The sequence below is a fragment of the Lissotriton helveticus genome, chromosome 1_1, assembly GCF_964261635.1.
Source record: "Lissotriton helveticus chromosome 1_1, aLisHel1.1, whole genome shotgun sequence".
Lineage (NCBI taxonomy): Eukaryota > Metazoa > Chordata > Amphibia > Caudata > Salamandridae > Lissotriton > Lissotriton helveticus.
In genome coordinates, this window is record NC_136057.1 from 1008229929 (window position 1) to 1008257741 (window position 27813).

General features: G+C 43.2%; 1 protein-coding gene across 1 annotated transcript in view; it reads left to right on the forward strand.

Moving 5' to 3' along the window:
* LOC144771782 (NACHT, LRR and PYD domains-containing protein 1 homolog) overlaps window positions 1–27813 on the forward strand; it is a 344518-nt gene that overhangs the window by 277095 nt on the left and 39610 nt on the right. Inside the window, exon 6 of the mRNA XM_078656071.1 lies at window positions 9326–9493. Coding sequence (XP_078512197.1) covers window positions 9326–9493 — 168 coding nt within the window. The remainder of the gene's footprint in view (window positions 1–9325; window positions 9494–27813) is intronic.

Here is a 27813-nt window from a genome sequence, read left to right on the forward strand (position 1 = left end):
AATGATATTCGCAGGAGGTTTTTAATTCCTATTTTAAGTGGAAAAGGCTTTATACAGGTAAAACCCACCTTGTTATATCTTCAGCTGCTGAATGACCCATGGGAGATTTTTAATAGTGCAAGCTTCTTAGTCGCAGCTGTTAGACTCAGGAAAAAACAGCACCCCGTGATAATTATTTAAAGAGGACTCACTGTGCTTACATGTTTATCATTTCTAGCGTTTTGTGGTGGCATTTTTAACTGTGACTTGTGTTCTTTTTAAGAGGTATTTTACCGCTATATATGAACTATTGGATGCTAGGGCTTTAGGTGACGTAATGAAATTTGTCCCTATAATTATTTTTTTACCAGGTTGCCCACATTCATTGATGATTAGTAATTTAGATATTTTTATGATGTAGTGTACGACTATATATGCATTGTTTTTTATGGTTTTTATTAACTGAATAAAGTGGTGTTGATGTTGATGTTGTTGAATTGGTCAGTCTTACGCATTGGAAAAGACACTTTGGGAGTGCAACTCTCCACGCTTGTACAGTTTCTATTCTGCTTTGCAGTTTGCACCTAACAACGGCAGGTGCAGGATTTGCATGTGCACACCATCTCTCATCACTTTTGGATATTTACAAGAGAAACATAGCAGTGAGGTGCGGCTATTGTGGTCCGTCGTTGTTTGTTGCTTATTACTGATCTATCAATGACTGACGGTAGGGATATTTCTTTCTTATTTTTTGGTAAATGAAAGCTTTTTTAACAAACTTTTTTTGATTTTTATGATATGCGTAGATATGTGGTTCTCATTGGGGTTTTCTTAAGAAAAACAGCTGCCAGGTGAAACTGCGCCATTTTTTACACTTTTATTTTTGCAGTTTTATATAGCATGACCTGGACCCAAAAGTACATTTTCAGCTACTCCTTGTTTGTGAGCTACCAGCAATCTACATTCTAGGACTTGTTATTTTGCTTTTAGCATTGCAAGTAGGAAATTGTAATTCCCAACAGGCATGTGCTGTCGGCAAAAAGTCTAGGATTGGCTGAAGATGCCCCACATAACCTAGGCGGTGCAGAGCTAGAATATCGATGTATAAATATAGATGTACAGAAATATTGAGGTAAAATTATCGTGGGATAGAAATATCGATGGAAAAAATATCATGGTCAAGAATTTCGATTGTTAGGTAAGTAATATCGATTGCAAAATTATCGAAGTGTTAAATATCATTTACAAAATTATAGTTGTTAAAAATATCGAATTATTATTAATGTTATGTATTTAACCCCTCCCGTGCTCATGACGAGCTCAGCTCGTCATGAGGCACGGTTGCGCTGTGCTCATGACGAGCTGAGCTCGTCATGACCCGCGCGATGCTCACGCGCTGGGATAATTCCCCTGCTGTGCTGAGCGTTCCCCAAAAACGGGTGTGGTCATGAGAATTGTTTTTGTATGAGAATTGTTTGTAATTTTAGTATATGTGTTTAAATTTTAGTAGTTAATATTTACTTTTTAAAATATAATTTTGCGTTTTTAGTTCCGTAGCGGGTTGTGGGTTTATAGGGGAATAGGGTGGGAAGTAATTTAATTTTATATATTTATTTATTATCTATAATAGTTAACAAAAACACTTACATTGAATTTTGTGTTTTTAGTTCTGTAGCAGGTTGTGCGTTTATAGGGGAATAGGGTGGGAAGTAATTTAATTCTATGAAATTTATTTAGCAATTTATATTTATCCATAATTGTATAGTTGTGATGTTATTGAGTTAAATGTGTACATTCATTTATTAATTATTGTTTGATAGTTAACTGTTAATTAATTTAAATTAGTTAATTAATTATGGTAATTGTTTAATTAATTTCAGGTGTGTGTTTGGTGTTTATAGGTGTAAATGGTGGGAAGTAATTTATTTTTATTGATTAATTATTAATTATGTATTTATTCATATTAATTAATTAGTAATTATTCATTGTAATTGTGTAATACATTTTAGGTGTGCGTTGTGGATATTATAGTGTTAAACAATGTGTAATTAATGAATGTTTATTATCTTTTTTAATAGTAATATATTTTAATAAAAAAATTATTTATGTTAATAATGGAAATTAAATGTAATAAAAATGTAGATTTTTTTTAATTGGTTTGGTATCCAACACTTTCCCTACTGTTGCACTCACTGGATTGGGATTAGTAATTTTCCCCCTCCACTATCCAATACTTTCCCTACTGTTGCACTCACTGGAGTCCGAATAGTAATTTTTACCCCTCGGCTATCCAGCACTTTCCCTGCTGTTGCACTCACTGAAGTGGGAATAGTAATTTTTACCCCTCCACTATCCAACATTTTTCCTGCTATTGTAATTATTGTGTTGTGAAATGTATGTTTTCTTTTTTTTTTAATAGTTTAATGTGTTAATTAATTATAGGATGTTTTATTTTATTTTAAATTATTGATATATGTATATATTTCATTTTTATATAATTAAAAAATGTATAAATTAAATAAAGATACTTGTTAATAAAATGTATGTAAGTAAATATATGTATATTTACACATTTTTGTGTGTTTATATATTTTTTTAATTACGTTTATTTGTTATATTTAGTTAAAATATATATTAAATGTTATTTATTTTGTTTAAAATATGAATACTATTTAATATATTTTGTTTAAGTGATATATTTTTTTAAGTCAATATTTTTTACATCTTTATTTTTTACTTCGATATTTCTGATTCAATATTATTGTACTTACCTGTTTAAGAATGGGGAGTCGATATTTTTGTATTCGATATTTTTACATCGATATTTTTGTAAACTATATTTTTTACATCGATATTTAAACATGGAAACAACATAGGCCTCTTGCAGAAGGGGCAATACCTACTGTGCACATATTAGTGAAAACTTATAATAATCTCTACATCATTATCTATGTTTGTAACACAATAAGAACTCTGAACATATCAGCACATAATTGAGCTGGACACAATTGCAAACTTTCTAACAGTGAAAATAATTTCTTTAATATGCTGAGTAAATACTCAGCACAACACACAATATGCCTAAACCACTCTTCTTTTTCACACAAACACAGTTTTTTAAGGTCAAGAATACTTTTTATTGAATTCTGACCAGGTATTAATATTTTATACCTTTCACTTTCTTTTTTCTTTGAAGTTTTTATACACATTGATTAGCAAAAACAGGGCCAACTGTACATATGTTTACAATATTATACATGACAATTTATAAACAAAACATGAAACAATGCATCTAAACTAAATCAATTTAACAACATCATCCATCCCAAAAAGCAATTATTAAACAACAAAACACATACCAAATTCATGTATATTTGATTTCAATAAATGAGAGACAAAATCAAAAAAAGGAGAGTGAGGAATACAGTCAAATTAATGAAACTATTCAATACTGTCTGAGCTAACTAATACTGATAGATGGCTATTATAAACCAATTATTCCTCCGAGTATGCCAACGCGTTTCGAAACCAGGAAACCAGTTCCTTGAATCTCATCAGGGCCTTTCTTTTCTTATGTCAAATTCTAGGCAAAGGACTGTGGATAGGCTGTCTATTTGGCTCGACAAGACTTCTTTCTTTCTTATGCGATCACAAACGTTCTGGAGGTGTGAAGCGGGCAGGGCTTTTTGTTCGTAATTAGCCGATTCTTTTCTGGTTCTTAACGTTATCTAATGTGTTTACTCAACACACTCGAATAAAGTGTCACAAGCTGTCCTGGGTATAATGAAACAGAAGAGACAGAGACCAATGTGATCTTTTTTTGTCCCGCATATAAGGCTGCTAGATCTAAATGGGTTCTCCAACTTTGTAGGAATTTAGGAATTAGAAATTTTAGAGAGGTTTTCAGGCTACTAAAGTACGATACACATCCAGTTTTTGTCGCTTCTATAACTACAATTCTTTTTGCAATGTGCTGCAAACGCAGATGTTTAGTGAAAAGTTAGGGTTGAGACTTGAAATGGTGCTGCCTTAACTAATAATGTTTCCCTAGATTTTAAATGTTATTAACTGGTGCCTACTTTTTAAATTATGTTTTTTAGTTTAGTTATATTTTTAAATGAATTGTGCCATATGATGACATCCTCCCATATGCTGCTAAAAACTGCCCTTAATAAACATATCCGTCCATGCCTAATGTATTCTATGATTCAATAATTTGAAGGAGTGAGAATATCTTTTGATTGCTATCTACTTGTTACCTGGGATTTAAATGTAAAAAGTACTATTATTTGTTCCTACTTCCCACTTTCTCTTAATTTTAGTATGTTATTTTATGATATTGCATTCACAATGTTATATTATTGTGCTTTTATGGCAGTAATTGCCGAAATAAAGTTATTTTTGACTTGATTATCACAGTGTAGATATGTAGGGGATGCTATCAGGCCTAAGCTTATGTCTGATGAAGTTTACACAATGTAGGTATTTGAACTGAATGAGACACAGTCGCAAGGCAATAGTCGCGCCACATGGGGACTACAGAGGCTCGGCCCAGTCATCATCCTCCAACAGGCCCAGGTCTTCTTGCCGAGTTTTCTTGCCAGGTCTCTCGGAGGGTGTTGTGTGTGCTATTTTTCCTTGCATAGTTTAACCAATAGTGGGGTGAGGTGAGCTAACTTCTTAATTCCAAAACTCATTATAAAACAGAACTCTCTGCATATCTGCTCATATCTGCTCATAATTGATCTAGACACTGTGTGGTTGGCATCAATTGCTAACTTTTTTACTATGAAGTATTTTTAGCCAAAAATATGTATCTACTTATACCACTGGAATGTTACAATCAGCAGAAGATATAATAGATTTTCATATGAAACTTGGCTGCGGCCAGATACCTGTATATTTGCAGCCTCATACTTGCTTTTTCATCTCTACTCACATACGGGCGCATATGAAAAATAAAGTGTGCCCACCTACTTACACATAGTTTTGCCTCACACAGATAAAAGTACTTATAGGGAACTTTGGTTGTCACCCATCCCGCAAGACATGAATGAGCAACAGTTCCTAAACTACCTGGAGTTGTTGCCCTGATCAGGTAATGGCGAAATAACATGCTGTTTCTCAACTGCATAAGAAATCTCAGAAGAAATCGAGGTGAGATCATAGGATTCCACAATGTTAGGTAAAGGATGGAGACCGATTTAGGGTTAGGGTAGGTGGGGTTCATGGTGGAGCCCTGAAGGATCGAGCAGGCCAGGGGCAGCTCCTCCACTAAGGCAAAGGAGCCTCACCCCACTGCTTTAAAGCAATGCAAACGAAAAATAAAATGATAACCGAATGCTAGTATCATTTTATTTTTAGTATTGCAGTTGTACTGCAGCCAGGTTGCTAGGACAGGGTAGGGCCAGGTTCCCCTGACGTCGAGGGAGAAGGAGTGGTGCCTGCACCTTAAGTGCGCATGACGGTTTAGCCGGCCTCCTCAGACTGGGCAAACCGTCATGCGCACTTTGCATGTTCTCCACAGTCTGTATTGTACAGCCTGGGTGAAGAACATGCCCAGCCTCCCAGTTCCTCACTGACGGCGTTCAAACCAATCACAATGCTGCAGTAAGGCAGCGGTGTGATTGGTTAGGGGATTCTGGGAGGGTGTGTGCTTCCTGGTTCCTGCTGGAGGAGAGGCGGCGGCAGGCAATGGCGACCACCGGATACATTCTCTTTTCTTTTCTATTTTTTTCCTAAACCCCTCCACCTTCACTGCCTACGACACTTCCCTACCATCCACCACTGCCACAGGCTAATGGTAGAGTGGTTGAATTGAATGGTCTATCATAAACTTGGAAACATGGCTCTTACAAACCCTTCTAAGGCCTTTCTTTTGATCCAACAGTCACGTAATCTGAATGGAAGCCAGTTATGGGGCACAGTTTCCAAGGCAGTGCTCAGATCGAGCAAGATGATATCTGCAGTACCGGCTTGATCCAGGGTTCATTTAAGTTCTTCTTTGAGTGCAAGCAGGGCAGACTCTGCTGTAGTAGGGGTGGCAGCCTTACTGACAGGAATGCAGTTATTAACATCAAGATAACCCAAGAGTTGGTGGTTAACATTTTTCTGCAAAATCTTGGTAGGGAGAGGTAGAAGCAGCTGCGCTGCCTCCATGAGAGTGAAAGAGTGTCGCCCCTCCGCTGGAGAGCAGGAAACATGAAAAATAAAATGCTAATAAAACACATTTAATACCATTTTATTTTTTGTGCTGGCAGCAGCCAATTCTGGGGCGAGGCGCCAGCAGAGAGTAATACTTTGCACTTAGTTTAAAGTGCGCTTATAACTTTGGCCGGCCGCCTTACGATGGCTAGCCTGACATGCGCACTTCAAATACTCCAACCCAAGCTGTCTCAGACAGCAAGGTGGAGAGCAAGCACAGAACCCCAGTGCCTTAAGGAGCATCACACCAGTGCGCTCCAGCCAATCCTGGTGCTTCTCTCAGTCATGCCGCTGAAAGAAGCATCTGAATTGGTGGAGAGGAGTTGTTTGCTGGAGCTCCTGGATCCTGTGCTGCTGAGATGAAGGAGGAGCACCCAGCACGAGGTATCAGGTAAGTAAATATATATATATATTTAATATTAAGCTTTCATTTACTGGCAGGCACAGCAGTGGCGTCACTAGGGGGGTGCGGGGGGGTGCGAACCGCACCGGGTGACACCATCAAAAGGGGTGACACCATGATCCGTGCCAACAATAATCTTGGCCGGCAGCCGGGTAAGGTTTGACAGACAGTAATATTATTTTGCATTTTGGTTTCACGGAGTCCGTGACACCAAAATGCTAAATAATATTTCTGTCTGTCGAACCTTACCCGGCTGCCGGCCAAAATTATTTTCCCAATTAGGCTACGACTTCAGCATCCGGACGTCAATGACGTTCGAAACGTCATTCACGTCGTGACGTGGCTCCCGGACCTGACGTTTTAAAAATTCAAATGCTTCTTTACAAGTAACAGCGCGGGCTGCTAATGCTCTCCAGAAGCCCGTCCTATACTGGCTCATCGTGCCAGGCAACGAGGGCTCCTGTTTCCTGCCCTTGGAAGTCGGAGCACAGAGTAGCATATTATTCTGGGAGGCGGAATGCTGAAGCAGAGGCAGCGCTGCCCATGCCTGTCTCCACAGTGATGGATGGCTTTCTCCGAGTCCTGCCTCTCCTAACGCTCCAGGGGGAGACATTCAGAGGGCCCCTCCCTCAACCCTTCCTGCAGTAGCCGATCCTCGAGCCCCACAAAGTTTATTAATTACTTTTTATATAGCGCGGACTTTACCCGAAGGCGTCAGAGCGCTTCACAATAGGAACTCTAATGATGAATAGAAAATTACAAGTGACCAAATTACAAAAGCAGACGTTAAGTTACATGTGGCAAAAGTGACAATTGTGAGCAAACAAAATACATGAGGTTGGTAGCAAACGGTGCAATACAGGAGGAAAAAGTGACGTGTGCAGGTTACAAGAGAAAACAGTACAATTAGAGGTATAATACTGCATAATATGGCAGACACTCAAGCACAAGTACAAACGTTACGTAGGCAATGGTGGCACTTGTGCAAGTATCTAAACCAAACAAAATGTGAGAGGTAGCAAACCGTGTATTACAAGAGAAAAGTGCCGTGCTAAACACTCCAAGGCCTCAAAAATCTTACCCGACCCAACACCAAGAAAGGGGAGGATGGATTCCGCCCCTGAGATTCTTGCGAAGCGGGCAAGAGGAATCATTTCAGGAAAACCAAAGGAAAAAGAAGTCCCTGCAGGCTGAACTCTGGCTAACCGACCCAGGGAAGTGAACCAGGGTTTTGCAGTGCCAGGTGCACGCGTGTCTTCGACTTCGTCTGCAGCTGGTAAGTGGCACCCCCATTCTTCCCTTCGCTGTGTTTGAAAGTATGCCCTTTGACGATTACAACCTGTGCTCCTTGTGTCTGATCGTACGATATACCCAGTAAACTGCTTTGGTCTGTATTTGCGCTATTGTGTGCAAGTGTAACGTACTGCCCGCTGACTATGAGTTGCACATGGGTGTCATGTTTCCATAAGTTACTGTGCGCATCTTTCTGAGTCCGTGCAGACGTAACATGCTATGCCCGGAAACAGTGTAGCCCTGAACGGGCATGTAGGGTTCTTGTGCTGCCAGTAAACCTGTGTCTAACTGGGAAAGGGTAGACTGGTGCCATGCGTAGTGTGTGAGTCCTGTACTGTCCAGGACATGTGTGTAGCTGCTCATGACACGCGGGTGCCATGTGCATTTTAGTCCCGGTGTAAAGCCGTGTAAGGGTATCTGGGGGGCATCATGGATTCATGATGTAAGTCATGAGGGGGTGACACCATGAGTTACCCGCACTGGGTGACACCAACCCTAGTGACGCCACTGAGGAACAGTGCCTTCAGTCTCAACTCCAGAGCTCTTAATCGTGGCCATTATAACGACAGTTTAAAATGGACCGCGATTCAGAGCTTTGGCTTTGGCTCTAAGGGCACTGCTGGCTTTTATTAGAGCCCATCAATGTGTCTGTCACCCGACCTGTGTTAATTGCAGCTGGCCACCACTGGGTAGGAGGGGTATAGGATGACAATGTTTCCAAGACTGAGGAGTCACCGCAGTGGAGATGGAAAGATTGAGAACATCTATCACAACGTGATAGACGATAGAGGCACCTTTGTTTATGGCATGTTGGGGGGAGAGAAATGCGACACTTGTTTTTTTCAGTCCTTTTACTTTACTAAATTCACATATGTAATTTGTGATGTTATATTTTCGTGTTCCTTCTTAAACACCATATAATTGCTTTGCCTATAAGAATAGGAACTACTAAGTAAGTTATCTTACCATTCCTAGCTATCTGTGCTTTTTGTTTTCGATTGCCTCACTTCAATAAATTACTAATACCAGGAAGGTTGTAACACAATTGTTCGAAAATGTGGATGTTATCACCAGCCATGCATACATATGATCCTATGACCTATTGAGATAACATAACAAATGCCTCTCTCAAAGCGCTCTCTGTACACAATGCTCTTTGTTTCCACCAGAGGCAGTAAACCCCCATAAAAGCTTCATAAACCGTTATAGCACGTGTGAAAGACTCCATTCCTGAGCCATGATGCTTTGCTACGTTAACCAGTCACACAGTCTATCTACAGATTGGCTACTGGGCCCCTTAATTCAAGCCTAAACAGAGTTCTAAATTGAGTCTTCAGTATATAGTAGGCAGTGGGACTAATGTTATTTCAGAATCTGTTAATTGTTGGGCATCGTGTGAGCTGTGCAAACCTAGAGTCCGCTTATGCATTCGACTAATTTTTGCAGGTTGGGACGCAATAAGCTTGGCCCTGCCGGGGTTCAGAATCTTTGGAAATCTCTGGAGAAGAACACAAGCCTGAGAGTCCTCTTCCTGAACGACAATGAAATTACCGATGAAGGTACAGAAGGCATGGTGAAGAGCTTAAAAAGAAACTCATCACTGAAAGAACTCTTGTAAGTAACTGCAAGTCAATGCCTCATCCCTTGTAACAAATCAAAGAAATGGATGAAAGAGTTCTGTTTTGTTGTTAGTGGTATTTGTATAGCACACATGTATGACTGCTGTGCTGTGACAGTAATGAGCAGGGACAGGGAAGAAGCTTAAGTATAGATGTTTGACGGGTTATGCATGAGCAAGGTGGGTGCGAGTTCAGCAACATTTTAGGAGGATCTACGATCAATCAGTTGAAAATGATTGTCAAAATAATAACAAGTAGTCTGGCGAGGATATGTGTGAGAACTTTTTCTGGGCTTCACATGTTACAAAGAGAGCCTTTTACCTCTGCTGTCCTGGAGTTTTACATTCCTGTTTAACTCACAACTGTGCACCTCGCCCTCATGATAGCAAGGTTGAGTAGTCCAAGGCTAACTGACGAAGTTGTGTGGGGTCAGACACAGAACTCATTCAAGCTTGTAACAATGACTAGTAAATCGTTGTCCAGCCAGTATGAAATGAAATGAAAAATTCTTTATTGTTTGATTATTTAAAATCTTACAATATTTCCAATACACAATCATTTTCAGTTTATATAGTACAATACAGTAAAAATAAAATAGGCAATTTTTGTCCTTAAAATTGAGATGCTTGGATCTAAAAAACATGATTAAAATGTAAAAATTAAAAAAAAAATTTCCTCATTTATTTTTCTAGTTCAGTAGTTATTATCTTTAAAAATTTTACAAAGGCAACGTTCATGACTATATCATTTGGATGAAGACAAGTTTTCAGTGCATGCCTGCATGTTCTTATACCCCGGAGATTGAAATGAGGTTTGAGTAATGCACATCTTTCCCTACGAAGTCCAGGACAGATACATAGGAGGTGGACAATATTTTCTTCTCCACCTTTGCAAAGTCTGCACAATAGACTGGAGATAGTTTTTTTCCATGGCAGAGCATGACTAAGGCCTGGCAGAATTCCAAATCTTGCATTTATAAACCATTGTTTACTTCTTTCGGACCATGGTATCTCCAGGTATTCTTGTACTTTCTTTTTTTCATATCCATTTATTACTGTCCACAAGTGTTTTCTTTTTGCCAGCACATTTTTGTCATGTAAAAGTGATAGGTAATTAGTTGTTCGATTCACTATTTTTTTAAATGATCCATTGTTTATCGTATTGTTCCATATAGGCATCAGCGAGAACTCTTCTATTGCCTCGTGAAGATATCTCCAAGCAAGTGATTTTTTGTTGTTTTTTACTTCTTGCCAGAGTATTTGTGAAATTTGATTATCATGGTCATTCTTAAACCTATACCACATTTTAATAAACTGGCCTTTTCTTGTTAACTCTTGATTGTTCAAACCAAATTCCAGTCTCTTTTGTGCTGGCGAAGCGTTGTTCGGGAGGTGGAAGAGAGATCTATATACTCCAGAAAGTACCTTTTTAATTAGTTCCGCATCCGTACCCATTAGTGCCTCACTTCCATATGTAATAGTTGGGAGCAATTTGGCTCCTATGATTTTCAACAGTGGCCCATAAGTTAAATTCCCTAGGGATTTTTGTGCTATCTTAAATGCTGCTGTTAGTTGGTTGGCTTTCCTTTGGATGTCCTGTTTCTGGAGGAGATAAGTTCCCTTCTGATCAAACAGTACTCCCAGGTACTTGTACACCTCTATTTGTTCCAGTTGATTGTTTCCCATAAACCATTTATTTTTTTGTCTCACATTTTTGTTCCTGGACACCACCATGATTTTTGTTTTCGTTTCATTAATAACCATTCCATTTTCATTTGCATACAAAAGTATTCTGTTGATTAAGCGCTGAAGACCTATTTTAGTGTGACTTAGTAAGATCGCATCGTCCGCATACATCAAGTTGGATATCAGCTTATCCCCCAGCTTAGGAGGATGTGCATTGAGGTCATCCAGGTTGACTGATAAGTCTCCTAAGAATAGGTTAAACAGGAGGGGGGCCAGTACACATCCCTGTTTCAACCCTTCAAGTGCAGGAATTTCCTTTGTTAGTGATTGACCCTCCCCCATCCTTACTCTTACCCAGGTTTTGTTGTGGAGCAATTGTATAAGATTTAATAGCACAACTGGGATGCCTTTTTCCAGAAGTTTTTTCCACAATAAGTTTCTTTGCACATAGTCAAAAGCAGACTTAAAATCAACAAAACATAAATATAATGGCAGTTTTATCCTCTGTGATTTTTCAATTGTTAGTGCTAATGCCATAATGTTTGTCGTTGTTCCAAGCCCTTTAATGAAGCCAGTCTGATTCATTGGCAAAATATTATTTTCTGTTACCCAATCATTTAGTTTGTTTAAGAGTACTCCAGCAAACAGTTTGGCATCTGTGTCTTGTAAGGTAATTAGTCTATAGTTCTCAGCAAGAGACCAATTGCCTTTCTTATATATAGGAGAGATTAGAGATCCTCGCCAGGAATCAGGGATTTTTCCCGTCTCTATCACTTCTTTGAACACTTTTACCAAGTACGTCAACCAAAAGTCAGGATTTTCTTTGTATAGGGTAAATGGTATCCCATTAGGGCCTGGCGCCCCATCTTTCTGCTTCTTAATTAGTTTTATTAAGTGCACTTTAGAAATTTCAAATTGTTCTTGCATCTCGTCGCTGGCTATACAGCTATTGTGCATGCTCACAGTGATTTTTGCCGCACCATTATTGTTTAGATGTTTTTCCAGGAACATTGCCCATTCTTGTTCTGTTAGTGTTGATGAAACTACCAATTTGTTTGGCCTTACTAGTTTGTTTATAATTTTCCAGAATTCTCTCGCATTAGCCTGCTTACTTGCATGCAATAGTTTGGACCATAATTCCTGTTTCGCTTGATATTTTTCATTCATATTAGTTTTTTTAGGTGCTGGTTCAATGTTTTTAAGTTAGTCAGGGTCACTTCACTAGTCGAAGTGGAATTTAGTTGTCTTCTTATCCTATTCCTTGCTCTTTTTAGCTTTGTTATTGTATACGGAAGATTCATATATCAGTCTTTTTCCTCTGCTTCACGCTTCAACCTCATATGTCTTGGGTTACTCGAGGATTGGGGTTTCACTAGTTTTTTAGTAAATTCCACCCACTGGTCAACTGCCGACTCCTTCCTATTATCAGTGAAGCAGCTCCTTATAATATTTTTGACCGTTTCGTTCATATTGTCCTTATTGAAATTAGTCCAAATTAATTTTTTGTAGTTTATCGTTCCAGTGTATCCTGGCACAGTGTAATATTGTTGGTTAATATTGTTTGTAATATTGGTGGTTATTATTTGCTGACAATGGTCGCTGTCTTCGACTTTAGCCAACCTATAAGTGATTATGTTTTGGAATATATTCAATGAGACCATTGTATAATCAGTCCTGGAGCTTGCATTATGGGCTATATATGTGTATGCAGGTGGTTTATCTTCTTTAAATCGACCATTAAGGACTCGCAAACCGAGCGCTTCCATATCCTTGATGAATGTCGTGCCTATTTGGTTTCGCCCCTTGTTTCTCGTAACTCCTTGAAGCTCTTGCTGCGGTATCGACCATTGTTGGTCCTGGGATTGTGATACATCATCCCTTATAAATGGTATTAATAGGTTCAGATTAAAATCCCCAGTCATCACGTAGTCTACTAATGGATTATTTAGCATGTGTTCCAACAGTATGGTATTAATGGTAGCACATATATCAATTCTGCTTGCTTTTGTTGGCTGGATGTATACATTGATCAGAATTATTGACCTATCCTTTTGCTCAGTATTTTTGTATTTCAATTTTACTATGAGAATGTTTTTACTATTTGTTGCAATTTTTTCATGTTCTGCTTGTAGACTGCAGGAGACAAAAGTCGCTAACCCCCCACTTGGACGACCGTATCTGTGATTTTTGCTTGCATTTTCATAGTAACCTACATAACTATTCAGTGCAAACGGTTGGGTTTCCCATGTTTCTTGCAGAAATAATATTTGACATGGTATGGGTATACCCCTTATATGTCCGTTGGATAGTTTGGGCCCTATTCCATTTATGTTCCATGAACACATTCTGAACTCACTTGCTTTTGGTTCGGAGATGGGTTTTTTAATCCTTCATTGTTCATCATTGTTGTGCAGAGCCTGCACAATCCATTTTTCGTTTATTCCTGATGTAGTTTCATTTGTGGAAGGTGACGGTGCCACTCCTGATGAACTAATGGATCTACCCCGAGCATTCCTAAGTACAGTTCCCTTTCGTTTGGTAATTTGCTCTGTTTGAACCAGATTTGCCTCTTTAATGAATGGAATTGGGTACACTTTCGGGGCCTGCTTTGTAATAGCTATCCCCTAGGCCTTAAATGTCGGAATTTCTTTTAAGATTTGCTCCGCTATTGGCATTGAATTAACGGTGACCAGTGTCATTTCTTGGGAGCTGTTTTTATCAGCGATAAATTCAATGGAGTTGATGTCATCGTTCTTGATATTGATTAATGCTGGGATTGATTTGAATAATCTGAGGATCTTCCCTCTATTCAATATGTCGTATCTGCCTCTGGATTCATATTCAGGGTTGAATATCAGTTGAATATTCTCAGCTACAACTTGATTTTCTTTACATGGTTTTTCCGTTTTTTGATTTTTTTTATATCTAATTGTTTTTTCTCCTTCTCGTTTCTCAATTACTAGTTGATCCCAATGCGGAGATTTAATTTTATGTTCTACTATAGCTTCTGAGTTCCATCTAGGTACGATGTTCTTGGTTTCCATCAGACATAGCTCTGTGTTTCCATTGTAAAGCCCGTATTGTCGATCGCAGGATTTGCTCATTGTTTTTAATGACTGTGACATTCCATTCCTTTGACCCTGTTTAGAACCGTTCACCTGGGCTTCAACTTCCTCCATTCTATTTTGTTTTTTAGCTGGAGGATTCGTTCTAGCCATCTCATTTAATTTTATTTCATTTTGTCCATTTTTATCCACATTGTGTAACAGTTGGTTCTGCAATGGTTTTTGTGTGAAATTGAGAATACTTTCTTAGGCTCCTTGATGGACAGAGGAGAACTTTTTCTTTCCTTGCTTGGAGCTTCTTGTTGCCATACTGTATTTTTTGTTTTACCATTAGATTTTATTGTTTCCTCATGTTCCTGCTGACTAGACTTTATTGTTTCCTCGTTTTTCTGTTGGCTACACTTTTGATTTTTCCTTGCTTTACGTAATTTTTTCTTTTGCCTTTTTGACATAGTATAACCGTATGAGTCTTGTGTATTACAATCATTTTCTCCTATTCCTGCTGTATTTATATCTTCTTCGTGCGTTGCATTCCTTTGATTGTATTCAGAAGAAAGGTCATTTACATGCTGTGTTTCGTCATTGTCCTCTGGTAACCTCACTATTACTTTTTCTTCTTTGTTTATTTTAGTGGTGGTTTTGTCATCCTCCATATTGACTATATCCCTATCTTTGTATTTCCTTGTACCCACTTCCTGCCCAGTTTCTTCCTTTAGAGCATTTTTTGTGTCCTCAATTATAGTATGCAAGACCTCCGGTATTGCTGCAAGTTTCTCCAATAGGGGGGAGCAGATACATTCCATGTCTGTTTTTTGTTTATCCTTTTGGACCCTAGTTATCAGATTGTTAAGCTGTGCGAGTTTGTTATCGATCCCTGCAACTGCTGTAGCCATCATTGTGAGAAGATCAATCTGAATATCCATCTTGTTCGATTGATAATTTAATGCCTCTAGGGTTAGCGTTGATGTTTGATAAAATAGGTCCCATTTTATTCCAAGAGTTGGCATGTCTGTTCCAATTTGGTTGTTTTCAAGAGGAGCTTCATTTATAGGATCTGATAGAGACGCAAAGTCTGTCTTATAGATGAAATTTGCCTTTGAGTGCACATTCTTTCTTGTGGTGTTATTCTGCCATATGTTCAGCTTTTCTTGGTTTCCATAATCATTATTGTGAACCAGTGTGTTAACCAGTGTATTAATTGGTCCAGTATGAGTATCATCATTGTATAACTGAGGTTTCTTCCTAATTTCTACTTTTACTTCCAATGGTATTACTGACAGTTTTGATTCCATCATGCTGCTGGCAGTTTGTAGATTTTGTTTTCCTTGCATTTCTGGATCCTTTAGGTTAGCTAGAGCGACATTATTTGAGTCCGGAGTTACATTTAGGATATCGTGGTCATTAATTTGGGACTCATAGTCCTCCATTTGTAAAACACGGTCTCCTTTGAGGGGGGTGCTTTCACTGATTTGCCTCTTGTGTTTTTCAGTTGACATTGGGTTTATTGGGTTTATTGGCGTTTGTAGATTGTCCTTTTCCATATCATTATGCATAATAATAAGAGCACCAGCCGGATCTTTCAGGAACTCAAACTTGTCCGGTATTTTTCCTGATTTTGCAAACATTCTAGCTATTGGTGAGATTAAGGTTTGATTTTGTCTCAGAGTACTGGCTTTCACATTTGGCTGCTGTAGTTTCTTTGTACGTCTGGCAGTTGTCCCCGCTGTTCTCACTTTGCCGGAGCGCATTCTTAACTTGTGTTTTATCCTGTGTAATCCCTACTGCGCACTTCACGTCCAAATACAACAATTGAATACAATAACCCTTAAACTCACAATTTCTTGACCTTTTCGTACTCTCTCTGGGCAGGCTTACCCCCCTGGTTTTAGAGAATATCGCAAGGAAGTGAGTTTGTACAAGTTTGTATAAGTTTTTATGGTGCCGAGTTGTTAGGATACCTCCTCCTAATGACTGCTTTGCAGTGCTGCACTTCTATGCCTCCCCCCCCCCCACCCCTTGTGGGCGCGCCCTCCCAAGCCCTCCCAAGCCCGTCTGCCCTATCAATAAGGGACAGCTGCCGTGAGGAAGGAACAGGGGCCAGAGCAGGGAGGATGGCTATGCAGCAGCAGTAAAAACAATAAAACAGCAAAGCAAGAGTCCTTACCTAGTGCCCAGTGTCCTCGTGTGCTATTAGTCCTACTCACTAGCACTCACCAGCACCAATACACCTCTTGAGATCCTCTTGAGATCCTCTTTAGGTCCACTATACTCTCAAATGATTCAAAAAGATTCAATCTCCTTGGGTCAGTATTCACATTCTAACAACAGACACCTTCGTACAATAGACCTCCTCCCAGTACACACAAGACCACAGCATAGCACAACAAGCTGCAGCCAGGCAGGCAGCACAAGCCTCTGCTGAGTCGAGAAGGAGGTCAGCTGGTCGGCATTGATGAAACTGTAATTCCCGACCATCCGACAATGCTTGTTAGAGAGGGGTGCAGCTGGTACTGATACAGCTGCCTTGGTTGGGCGAATAGGGGGGGTCGATTAGGGGCGTCAGACCTGTACCGGCACACCCGCACCTCCGTCCAGTTCCCTGGACACCAAGCCTGCCCTGATGCCTGATGCCCTGCTGCCCTGCAGAGAAATGGACGTGCCTAGGCGCCGGGTAGATGCCAGGTGTATACCTGTAGGCAGAGGGCGACTCTGGTGCGGAACCGCCGCAGCAGCAGTGCCTGGGTTTCTCCTCGTTTTCCTGGTTTTTTTTTGGGGCGTTTTTCTGGCGTTTCCCCCCGGGGCTCCCGCGGGTCCTGTAATACGGGTGCAGAAACGAGTGCAAAAACCGCCGCCGCCGCAGCAGAGCCGCCGCAGCAGCAGCGTCACTGAGGCGCTGCAAAAGCCTTCCGCGGGTCCTGTAAAACGACGGTTGCACGAAAGCCGGCTCTCTGCGGACTTACTGCCGGTCTGCGGATCTGCAGGTCTGCGGGTCCCTGTGGTTTTTCGGGGTCAGATCGGGTCCTGCACGGGTTTGGTTGTCGACCAGAACAGCGCCACGCCAACGCGGCCGCCCACTTCGACTCTCTGGTCCGACTCGCTGTTCTTGCTCTTGCTGCTCTCTAGCGCCGCACTGGCAGTCTCCGTTTATCAAGCTCTGCTATCCCCTTGCCTCTGGTCTCAATATCTCCCTTGCACTCTAGGTTGGCAAGCTTTAGGCATTTACGAACTCAATCTAGACGCAAGTGTACCCTCCAGCCAGTAGTTTTACCTGAGAAAGGAAAAGTACAACACACATCTTAATACTACTAGGAACTTGTAGAGGGCGAAAGGGCTATACACAATTCACACGAGATATTTGCGGGGCAAAGCTAGTCCCTTTTAAAGGTAGGCTATTCTCCAGTTGTTACAAGTGAAAAGACAAAATCATTGCATAACAAAACTAGGCCACCCCAAGTCTGAAGAGCACAATTGACACTGTCTCTCACAAGGTTATTGATATGTCAATGCCAGGACTGGTAGGGTAGCACTATCCGTATATCACCTGTGTAGCTGTGCACGTGCCTGCTACAGTATTTGTCCTTAGCTTGAAAGGATGCAGCACAGTGGTTCTCTACTGCATACAGCTCGCTGACAGGATGAGATTCTCCTACTAGTGTGAAGATTTGCACCCAGGCTCTGTGGAACAGTGATGCTGATTCGAGCCCAGGCCTGCTGGCTCCTGGGAAAGACCCTGATGTCATTGTGCACAGGCATATTACGTCTGGTCTGAACAGGCAAGGCAGTGCAGGCACAGCTCTGCATGGCTCTTGTTTGTGCCTGATGCCTGAGAGGGAAATCTTCATGGCAGGATCTTCTTCAGGCCCAAACACAAGACCACCACACATGCCAGTGAAAAGCCTACTTTACATCCTAGTTAGAGGTCTGTGATGTACACCACTGACTCCAGTTGTGATTTCCTCAGCACCAAACCATCACATGCACTTTGTCTTCAAATTATACACACTGCCGAAGACAATCATGACTTCTCAGAGCACCAAACAGTTACAGGGGCATCTTGCTTTGAGTCTGGTTTTGGTAGTCAGTATACATCACAACCAACCATATTCATATAACTAAGGATTAGGAGCATGGTGCCTGCAAGCAGCAGGAAGCAGATTGCCACACTATAAGTCACACTGCAGATGGGCCTTGGTCGCAAAGCCTCACCACAAGGCCTGGCAGGGCTGGTCCCTCACTGGTCCTCACCTGACCAATGTCAGTTCTTCCCACACAGCTCCTAACTTCCCTCCTCTTCTAGGCAGCCATTCCTTTGTGCAAGGGTACTTACATAATCCAGTATCCCTCTTTAGCAATCAGCAGACTACTTTCTTCATGGAGGTGTCAAGTCACATCTTCCTGGAAGGATGTAGAACTCCAATGTTCTTCTTCTGAACCTCGCAAAGGAGGAGTTATCAGTCAACGGCCCCAACACCAGATCACAAAAGCCTTTCCGAGTCTTTACTGGTGTGGGACTGTTGCCACTGGTCAATTCTGGCACAAAGACCGGGCCGTTCCCACCCCATGCTCCTAACAAATTGGCTTAAAAATTCCTGCTCACTGTCTGGGCAGACAGAAAAAGAAGGAGTCTGGAAGGAAATTGCAGCAGCCTGGCTGTCAAAAAAGATAAACTAATAATAACAATAATAATATTAAATTAAAACAAGAGGGTGGAATTGCAACAGAGGAACAGAAAAGAGAAGCTCAATGCCAGCAAGCGGTGGGGAGCAACAGTGAGCAGGAAGGAGCAAAACAAAAGAGTAACAGTGGAGCTAGAGTTGGTAGAACTAATAAGAAGCAGAAAAAAAGCTGAGGGGGAAGAAAAGGACTGTGTAAGCAAAGGACAAGTTGGGGGCATTAGCAATATAAAGATTATAGGAGCAGGGGTTAAGGAGGAAAGAAGCACATAGGGTAAAGAGCAAGAAAACAAATTCACTCCCTCGGAGAGCTGAAAGAACAATACATTGTATTTCCCTGATGTCATCTGTCAAAGGATACAAGTCACCCAATCAAAAGGACGGCAAATAATCCATGCTCCAAAGGACAGAAATACAAGAAGAAAAAAAGAGTAATTGAATTAGAAGCAAGCAAATGAGATTGACAGGAAAGCCGACCAATGAAAAATAGTAGGCTGAACCAACACCAACTGTAAGAATTGGTATTATACACTGTAAGTCTTTTGGCAACACACAGCTAAAGCTGTCTGTAGGCAAAGCCTAAAAAGCGTTGTCATTCATCTCCAATCAGTTGCTGTCACAACGCTTAGCCCAGAGAACTGATCAAAGTAGAGGGACCTGCATGTGATATACCGCTCCAAGTCAAGTCAAGTCAAGTATGCTTTATTCGAGGTAAAAAACTCATAAAAGCAAAACATCTTTAAAACCTTACATTCATAACAATGGTATTAAAAACATGGTTACAATCACAAAGAAGTTAAAAAATAAAGCTGCAAGACTTCCATTTAAAATTCGGTTTAGAACCACAGTGTTCATGCAAAGATACAACGCCAAGACGCCCACGGGCAAACGTATGCGCTCTACAAATTGTATTAATAAATAAATAATCAGATTCTCAGTAGGTAATTGGGAGGGCAGGAGAAGGGCTACATTTCTCTGTACATCCTATTATTGTGCCAAAAAAGTTCTTCTGATTGCCCATGCCCAGCCTAGGTATTTCGCAACAGCCACAGCAATAGTGGGGGAGGAACTAGTACGTATTATTCTAAGGGCCACAACACTATCCCTTGTACCAAGCTGCTTACACATCGCCCTCAACCAAACATGTCGGGGTAAACAATAGGCCGTAGATACAAACAGTAGATGGGCAATGGTCTCTATGCAACCTTTACAAGATGGACAAAAGTGAGAGTTACCCTCAACCCATCGCCCAGTTAACGATCTAATAGGAATGGACCCCACCCTGAGCTGGAAGTATAACTTCCTTTCCTGGGGCTTGGTTATAATATCCCAGTAAAGCTCAAGGGCAGGGCAAGATTTCCATTCAAGGTACTGGCCCTCCAACGTAGAAGAGTCAGTATCATTCCAATTCCTATGATTTACTGTTTCCCACTACTTTGCTTTTATAATTTCCTTAGCCGGAAACTGCACCTCCTCTGGTTTCTCCCAAAGCTCACTCAAACCCAAAGACCCCAAGGATCTGTGCAGATCCCCTAACCAGCCTATCTTATGAAATTTGTCCCGATTGATTACATCCCGGAAGCCTCTGGCGTAATGAGCGAGTTCAGGAGTAACCCAGATGCGACGCCAGTATAAAATGGGTCGCAATCTGGCCATATCAGATATGGATTTCCTGCCATTTCCTGATATACCGCTCCAGATCTCAGAGCCAACTCTGGGTCACATTCTGGGTTGCAGTAGACCGTCAGCGTACACAAAATTGTCATTTGTTCTGATAAAAAAAATCAAAACTTAATCAGAAAAGTGCAAGGGAAACTCGAGGCATGTGTGCATGGTCCCTACAGCCATACAAGGAACATTTTCTCCCTCTACAAGGTGTCCTAAAATAGAAGTGATGAAGGGATATACATTTTTGTACTTTCATAGCTAACATAGCTTGTAAGTAAGCTGGTGGTCTGAATGCAATTCAGGGAATCAAAAGATATTATAGGGTTTAGTTGCAAAGATCAGAACACCTTGGTTTTGTTCACTTGTCCCCATGCACAATATGCAATTAAGAGGGCAGGGAATGGCCATCAGTGCACTTTTACTAGCACTGAATGCCATTGCATTTTTCATTTGTAAAGTGCTCTCAAGGGTGCTGCTTTTTCCACCCATTAATGGGGCACGAGAGACTGTCACGTTTCGGTGAAGACCTGTTTTTCTAGCATGGGGAGCATAATCACCTCATTACAACCATAGAAACTAAACATATTAACAGAACGTGCTGCCTCGGTTAGCACAGTAGGAACATGTAGCAACCACTGTAGGTTGCTACATAGGTAAACGGTCAAATTGTGAACCACTACTGTAAGGTATTTTGAGAACGAACCTATTAGCACATTGGCCCGTCCGCTAAATGCAGTTAGATCCGCTTAAAGTCAGTGTGTAAATTGCGACCACTTTTAGCGAATTTAGTGTACGCAAATCTGGCACAAAGTTTCTTACCATATCTTTAATTATAAAGTGTGTGGTTATTGGTCGACATTGCATCTTGCTTGATGTATTGGATATTAAGAATATTATTTCCAAATGTAGCGAGTTTATTGGGTGTGTGCTTTACGTCCCACAAATGATGCAAGAGGCTGTCATCCTCAGACAGCCCTCATGCTAAACAATTTCTAAAATGACAGCACACAACTCTGCTTTTGCTTGTGTATGCTGCACCTGGGGTCCTGTGACACAGTTTTCTATGACTCAAGAGGAACTGGACAGATCCATTACCAGCAGCAGAGTTTTGCACATAAAGAAAATACAATGTAATCTATTTAACTCTTAAACAGTGGAGACATTCCTTTGTTCTAAAATGTTAGATCCAGGTTCATTAGCTATACATTCGAATAAACGTGTCTGTAAAATCTAAGACCCTGCCTAATTTATGGGAGATATCATAGCACATACTGGATCTGCCATCAGGTACAACATTTACCATGGGTGAGCCATGGAGCCCCTTAGCAGATATTCTTGGGCTCTGTTCAGAAAGAGGAATGCCAACATCATATTATAATTGATGGACATTTCCTGGGCTATGTTAAAGCAACGAAATGGCTAATCCATATTGAAAACAAACCAGGATTCTTAGACTATAAACTTTCAGGCATACAAATAGCCCACTTCTCTTGCATTAAAACTAGTCTCTAAAAGCCACATTTTATCTTTGAAAATAGATATCTTAGTAAATATAAATGCCCTCTAAATTAGGTAATCCTAAAAGGTAGGCACATAAAATTGATGGTTAGCAAATGTAAATAAATACGAACTATGAATGTAATAAACTCTTTTGCAAAAGAGTAGGTATAAACGCTTACTAAGCAAATCCTTTTATTGAATCTAGTGATCCTTACATAAATCTGACGCACTAAGTAATTTAACAGTCGGAATTTCCAGCCCCCAGACATCTAATGAAAAGTGAAAATAGTAAAAACATTTCACAAAGATATTGCAGACGAATTTTAAAGATCTATCAAAAACTGTGCAGCAGTAAAAGCGGAAGCTAACAATAAATAAAGTTGTTATCTTTGTAAAATATGATGCATGTATCTATTTGGATATTTGTAAGAGAAAACAAATTGTGAAGCCTCAATGCATCTGAAAAAGATATGTGCTAAGAAAGGCTACAGAAAAAGGGAAAGAAAATCATCAAAATTCATATTTTGCCCCTTAGTACGTAGCAAACAAATGCATTTTGCTAATAAATTAATACTCGAGGCTAGTTCTTAAAGTTCTAGCCGCAGCAGTATCCAAAGTCACACAATCTTTCATATACGAAGGGCCAGCTAGCCTTTTCCATTGCACATTGTTAAGTGTTAATTCTTCTCTTTTCATAGGGCATTGGGAAATAGGAACAACATCCCACAATTATGTTTCAGACCAGGGTAAACTGAAGTTATGGCCAGGGACAGACTTATGTTTAGCTGAAGCTTAGGCCACTATGCCTCTGTACTGGTCTGGGGTACAGTGAGTGCAGAACTTTGCGGTTCACAAAATTGCAAAGTTAAACAAACTTGAGTGTTAGGGTCCGTAAAGGGCTTCATTGGCACCAATACAACAGTCTTATTTAAAAGTGTATTCTTTGTGTACCAAGAGTTTCATGGACAAGGACTTTGTATTATCAACTGTATTTCTCACCACTAGATATATAGACTCCTTTGGAGAAAGGCCTGGCTTTTATCTTCCCCTTGTTAATAGTCCACACCGCGATTGGAAGGACCTTAGCTGCTAGGGCCCTAAAGTTTGGTAGCACCAACCTCTTTAAGTCTTCTGAAAGACCTATACATGTTTCAATTTTATTCATTCTTCTTCTACAGCAGGATTGCCACTTCTGTTCTCTGCATGAAATATTTTACTAATGTATCTCTTTTAATACAAGAAGGCTACTGATTGTGCTTTACAAATCTCCAAATTAAATCCAATCAAGCTGATTTTTCTTTTGACCAAAGAGAATGTTGAACTGAATGCACACAGCTAGTGTCTCGCTGACGGCGCCGTTGTTTTGGACGGTAGTTGTGACTGTACATTAAGGTACTAGATTTGGTGGAAGATAGCAAAGATGTAGAACTGCTGCATGTGTGTACAAACAACAACTAGATGACTAGATGACCTCCTGGTCGCTCCACCTGTCGCACGGTCCCCGTGTACCAGGGCCCCCTGCTGCCTGACGCCTGACGCCTGCCTGCCAGGCCTCCCTGCTGCCTACCTCCTGCCCCTGCCTCGCACGTTCCCGCGTGCCAGGTCTCCCTGCTGCCGGCTGCCTGACCCCCGACCCTGCCATCGCACGGTCTCCGGGGGCCAGGTCACCCTGCTGCCTGTCTGATCCCTGCCCCTGCCTCTTGCCCGCTGCCTGCTAGGGACTGCCCTCAGGCCTCCCCCCTCGCCGCTCCGCCGCTTTTTCCCGCCTCTCCTTTCCCGCCACCCCTCCTCCTCCCGCCGTTCTCTTCCCTCCCTCCCCGCCGCTGCCCCCCTGCGACCTGCCCCCTTACTTTCCTCGACCCTCATTCGCCGCTCCCTCCCGCCTCCCAGCTGCCCCTCCCTCGCTCAGCCCCCCCCACTCTCCACTTATGGCAGAGTGGCAAACGCGCAGCGTTGACGCGCTGCGGGCGCGCCGATTGTGCGCCGAAGGTGCGCCAAAGGTAAGCCCGTCTGCGCCCGTCCGCGCCTGGACCGCGCCCAGTGCCAGGACCCTTGGCCCCCGCAGACACCAGCCCACCCGCCGGACCTACGACGCCTCCGAGCTCAACTCACTCAACGCCGGCCGGATCCCTGGTTGCTACCGAGCCACCCCGAGGCGCACCCTCGGACCTTTCTGCTGCCACTCCTGCAAGTTCACCTGCATCCGGACCTGCACTACACCAGCACCGACCAAGACGAGCACCAGCAGCAGCCACCTGAAGTGCATCCTGCTCAACACCCGCTCCGTCCACAGACACACCGTCGAGCTCTGGAACCTGCTCGATACCACAGCCCCGGACGTCGCCTTCCTCACGGAAACCTGGATGAACGCCTCCTCAGCGCCAGACATCGCCATCGCCATCCCGGACGGCTACAAGATCATCCGGAGGGACCGCGTCAAACAGACAGGAGGAGGCATCGCCATCATCCACAGGAACACCATCCGCATCACGACCAACACCGACGACACTCTCGCACCCACCGAACACCTGCACTTCCAGATCCACATCAACCCCAAGACCACCCTCAGAGGCACCCTCATCTACAGACCCCCGGGACCACGCACACAATTCAGCGAAGACATCGCCGACTTCATCAGCCCGTACGCCCTCCCCTCCGCTGACTACATCCTCCTCGGGGACCTCAACTTCCACCTGGAGAACAACAACGACCGCAACACCACCACCTTGCTGGACAACCTCGCAAACCTCGGACTCAAGCAGCTGGTGACCACCCCCACCCACTACGCCGGACACACTCTCGACCCCATGTTCTCATCCAGCAAGGACATCACCTCCAGCCACGCCACCGGACTCCACTGGACCGACCACAGCTGCGTCCACTTCAGCTTCAGAAGGACCACGATCCACTACCACCAGCAACAGGTTGCACGCAGAAGTTGGAACAAGATCACAGCTGACCAGCTCGCAACTTCCCTGAGCAAGAACCCTCCCACCGGAGCAACGAACCCCAGCCAGGCGGCCACCAACCTCACAAAGTGGATCAGCAACTGCGCAGACGACCTCGCCCCTCTGAAGACCCCGCCTAGCAGACCGGGCAGCAAGAAAGCCCCATGGTTCACCGACAAACTGAAGAGCTCCAAGAGGAACTGCCGAGCCCTCGAGAAAGCCTGGCGCAGAGACCCAACTCCGGACAACATGACTGCCCTCAAGCTCGCCACCCGAAAACACCACCAACTGATCCACGCCACCAAGAAAACTGCATTCAAGGAACGACTGGACAACAACGCACACAACAGCAAGGAACTCTTCAACATCGTTAAAGAGCTCTCCAACCCCAACGCCGGAAACAACGACATCACCCCTTCACAAGACCTCTGCAACTCCCTGGCCTCCTACTTCTACAACAAGATCGCGGACCTACACAGCAGCTTCAGCACTCAACCGACGCACGCCACGACTGAACCACCGCCCCCCACCACCACCCTCCGCGCCTGGACCCCGATCAGCACCGAAGACACCATCCGCACGATGAACTCCATCCACTCCGGATCTCCGACCGACCCCTGCCCTCACCACGTCTTCAACAAGGCCGATGCTGTCATCGCACCCCACCTGCGGGACATCATCAACACCTCCTTCGACACCGCTACCTTCCCGGAGAGCTGGAAGACCGCCGAACTCAGCGCTCTACTGAAGAAACCATCAGCCGACCCCACCGACCTCAAGAACTACCGCCCCATCTCGCTGCTCCCATTTCCTGCAAAAGTCATCGAGAAGACCGTCAACAAGCAGCTGGCCGCCTTCCTCGAGACGAACGGATCCCTCGACCTCTCGCAGTCTGGATTCCGGGCCAACCACAGCACCGAGACTGCCCTGATCGCAGCCACCGATGACATCCGAGCCCTGCTCGACAACGGAGAAACAGCGGCCCTCATCCTCCTAGACCTCTCCGCGGCTTTCGACACTGTCTGCCACCGCACCCTAGTGCAGCGCCTCAGCAACGTCGGAATCCAGGAGAAGGCACTGGAATGGATCATCTCCTTCCTCGCGGAAGGACACAGAGAGTCCGCCTCCCCCCGTTCAGGTCAGAAGCCACCGAAGTCATCTGCGATGTTCCTCAAGGCTCCTCGCTCAGCCCAACCCTCTTCAACGTCTACATGAGCCCCCTCGCAGCCATCGCACGCCAACACAACCTCAACATCATCTCCTACGCCGACGACACCCAGCTGATCCTCTCCCTCACCAACAACCCCACCGCCGCCAGAGCCAACCTACACGAAGGGATGACAGACGTAGCCAAGTGGATGATGAACAGTCGCCTGAAACTGAACTCGGACAAGACGGAAGTCCTCATCCTGGGATCTTCACCCTCCGCCTGGGACGACTCCTGGTGGCCCCCCGCCCTGGGCAGCGCACCCAAACCAACAGACCATGCACGCAACCTGGGCTTCATCCTGGACTCCTCCCTCTCCATGACCAGACAAATCAACGCCGTCTCCTCGTCATGCTTCAACATCCTGCGCATGCTACGTAAGATCTTTCGGTGGATCACCACCGAGACCAGGAAGACGGTCACCCAGGCCCTCGTCACCAGCCGTCTGGACTACGGCAACTCCCTCTACGCCGGTACCACTGCCAAACTCCAGAAGAGACTCCAGCGGATCCAGAACGCCTCAGCACGACTCATCCTGGACATCCCCCGTCGCAGCCACATCTCCGGACACCTGAGAGACCTGCACTGGCTCCTGGTCAACAAGAGAATCACCTTCCGTCTCCTCACCCACGCACACAAAGCCCTACACAACCAAGGCCCCGGATACCTCAACAGCCGCCTCAACTTCTACGCTCCCACACGCCAGCTTCGATCGACCGGCTACGCCCTCGCCACCGTCCCCCGCGTCCGAAGAGCCACCAGAGGGGGAAGGTCCTTCTCCTACCTGGCCGCCAAGACTTGGAACTCCCTCCGACCCACCTCCGCCTGACCCAGGACCACCTCGCCTTCAGGAAGCAGCTCAAGACCTGGCTGTTCGAGCAGTAGCGGACCCCCCCCCTCCCCTAGCGCCTTGAGACCCTCCGGGTGAGTAGTGCGCTATATAAATGCTGTGATTGATTGATTGAGCAACATGTGGGTGAAGCTGACTTTCAATTAGTCTTTGACTGATCTTCTCCCATTCACCGAAGTAAACTGTTTCCTCATACGTATCTCCAAAGTCAAAATAGATCATCCTAAGGAGCCAATGGACATGCAATACCCTGGACTGAGCGGGAGAGCAGGTCATTAAGTGTTAGGAGTGAGCGCCCTTCCCTGGAGACACTTCAAGATTTCATGTCACTGATATATGTATTATTTTGTGACTCAGATATACAATGAATTTTCAGTGCAGCATTTCAGAATGCAGGTAAGTTATGAAAAGCTATTGGGAAGCACCGCTATAAGATGGTGCATCAAACTACTACCTGAAGCGAAGGTTAGCCTTGAGAGTTGTTACACGGTAAAATAAGCAATTGAGAAAGGATTTATTGTGCTTACACATTCTATTGCTGTTGGTTTTGTTTGATATTTATTTCCTTTCTACAGTGATGTTTTATTCATGGCTCCCATATGGGTGTCTAGGTTAAGTGATTTAGTGTTAACATCAGGGTGGTACCTCATAGTCATTGTGTTTAATGTGCGTTTGGGGAAATAGTTGTGTTGTGGATTTCAATGCTACGAATACACCGC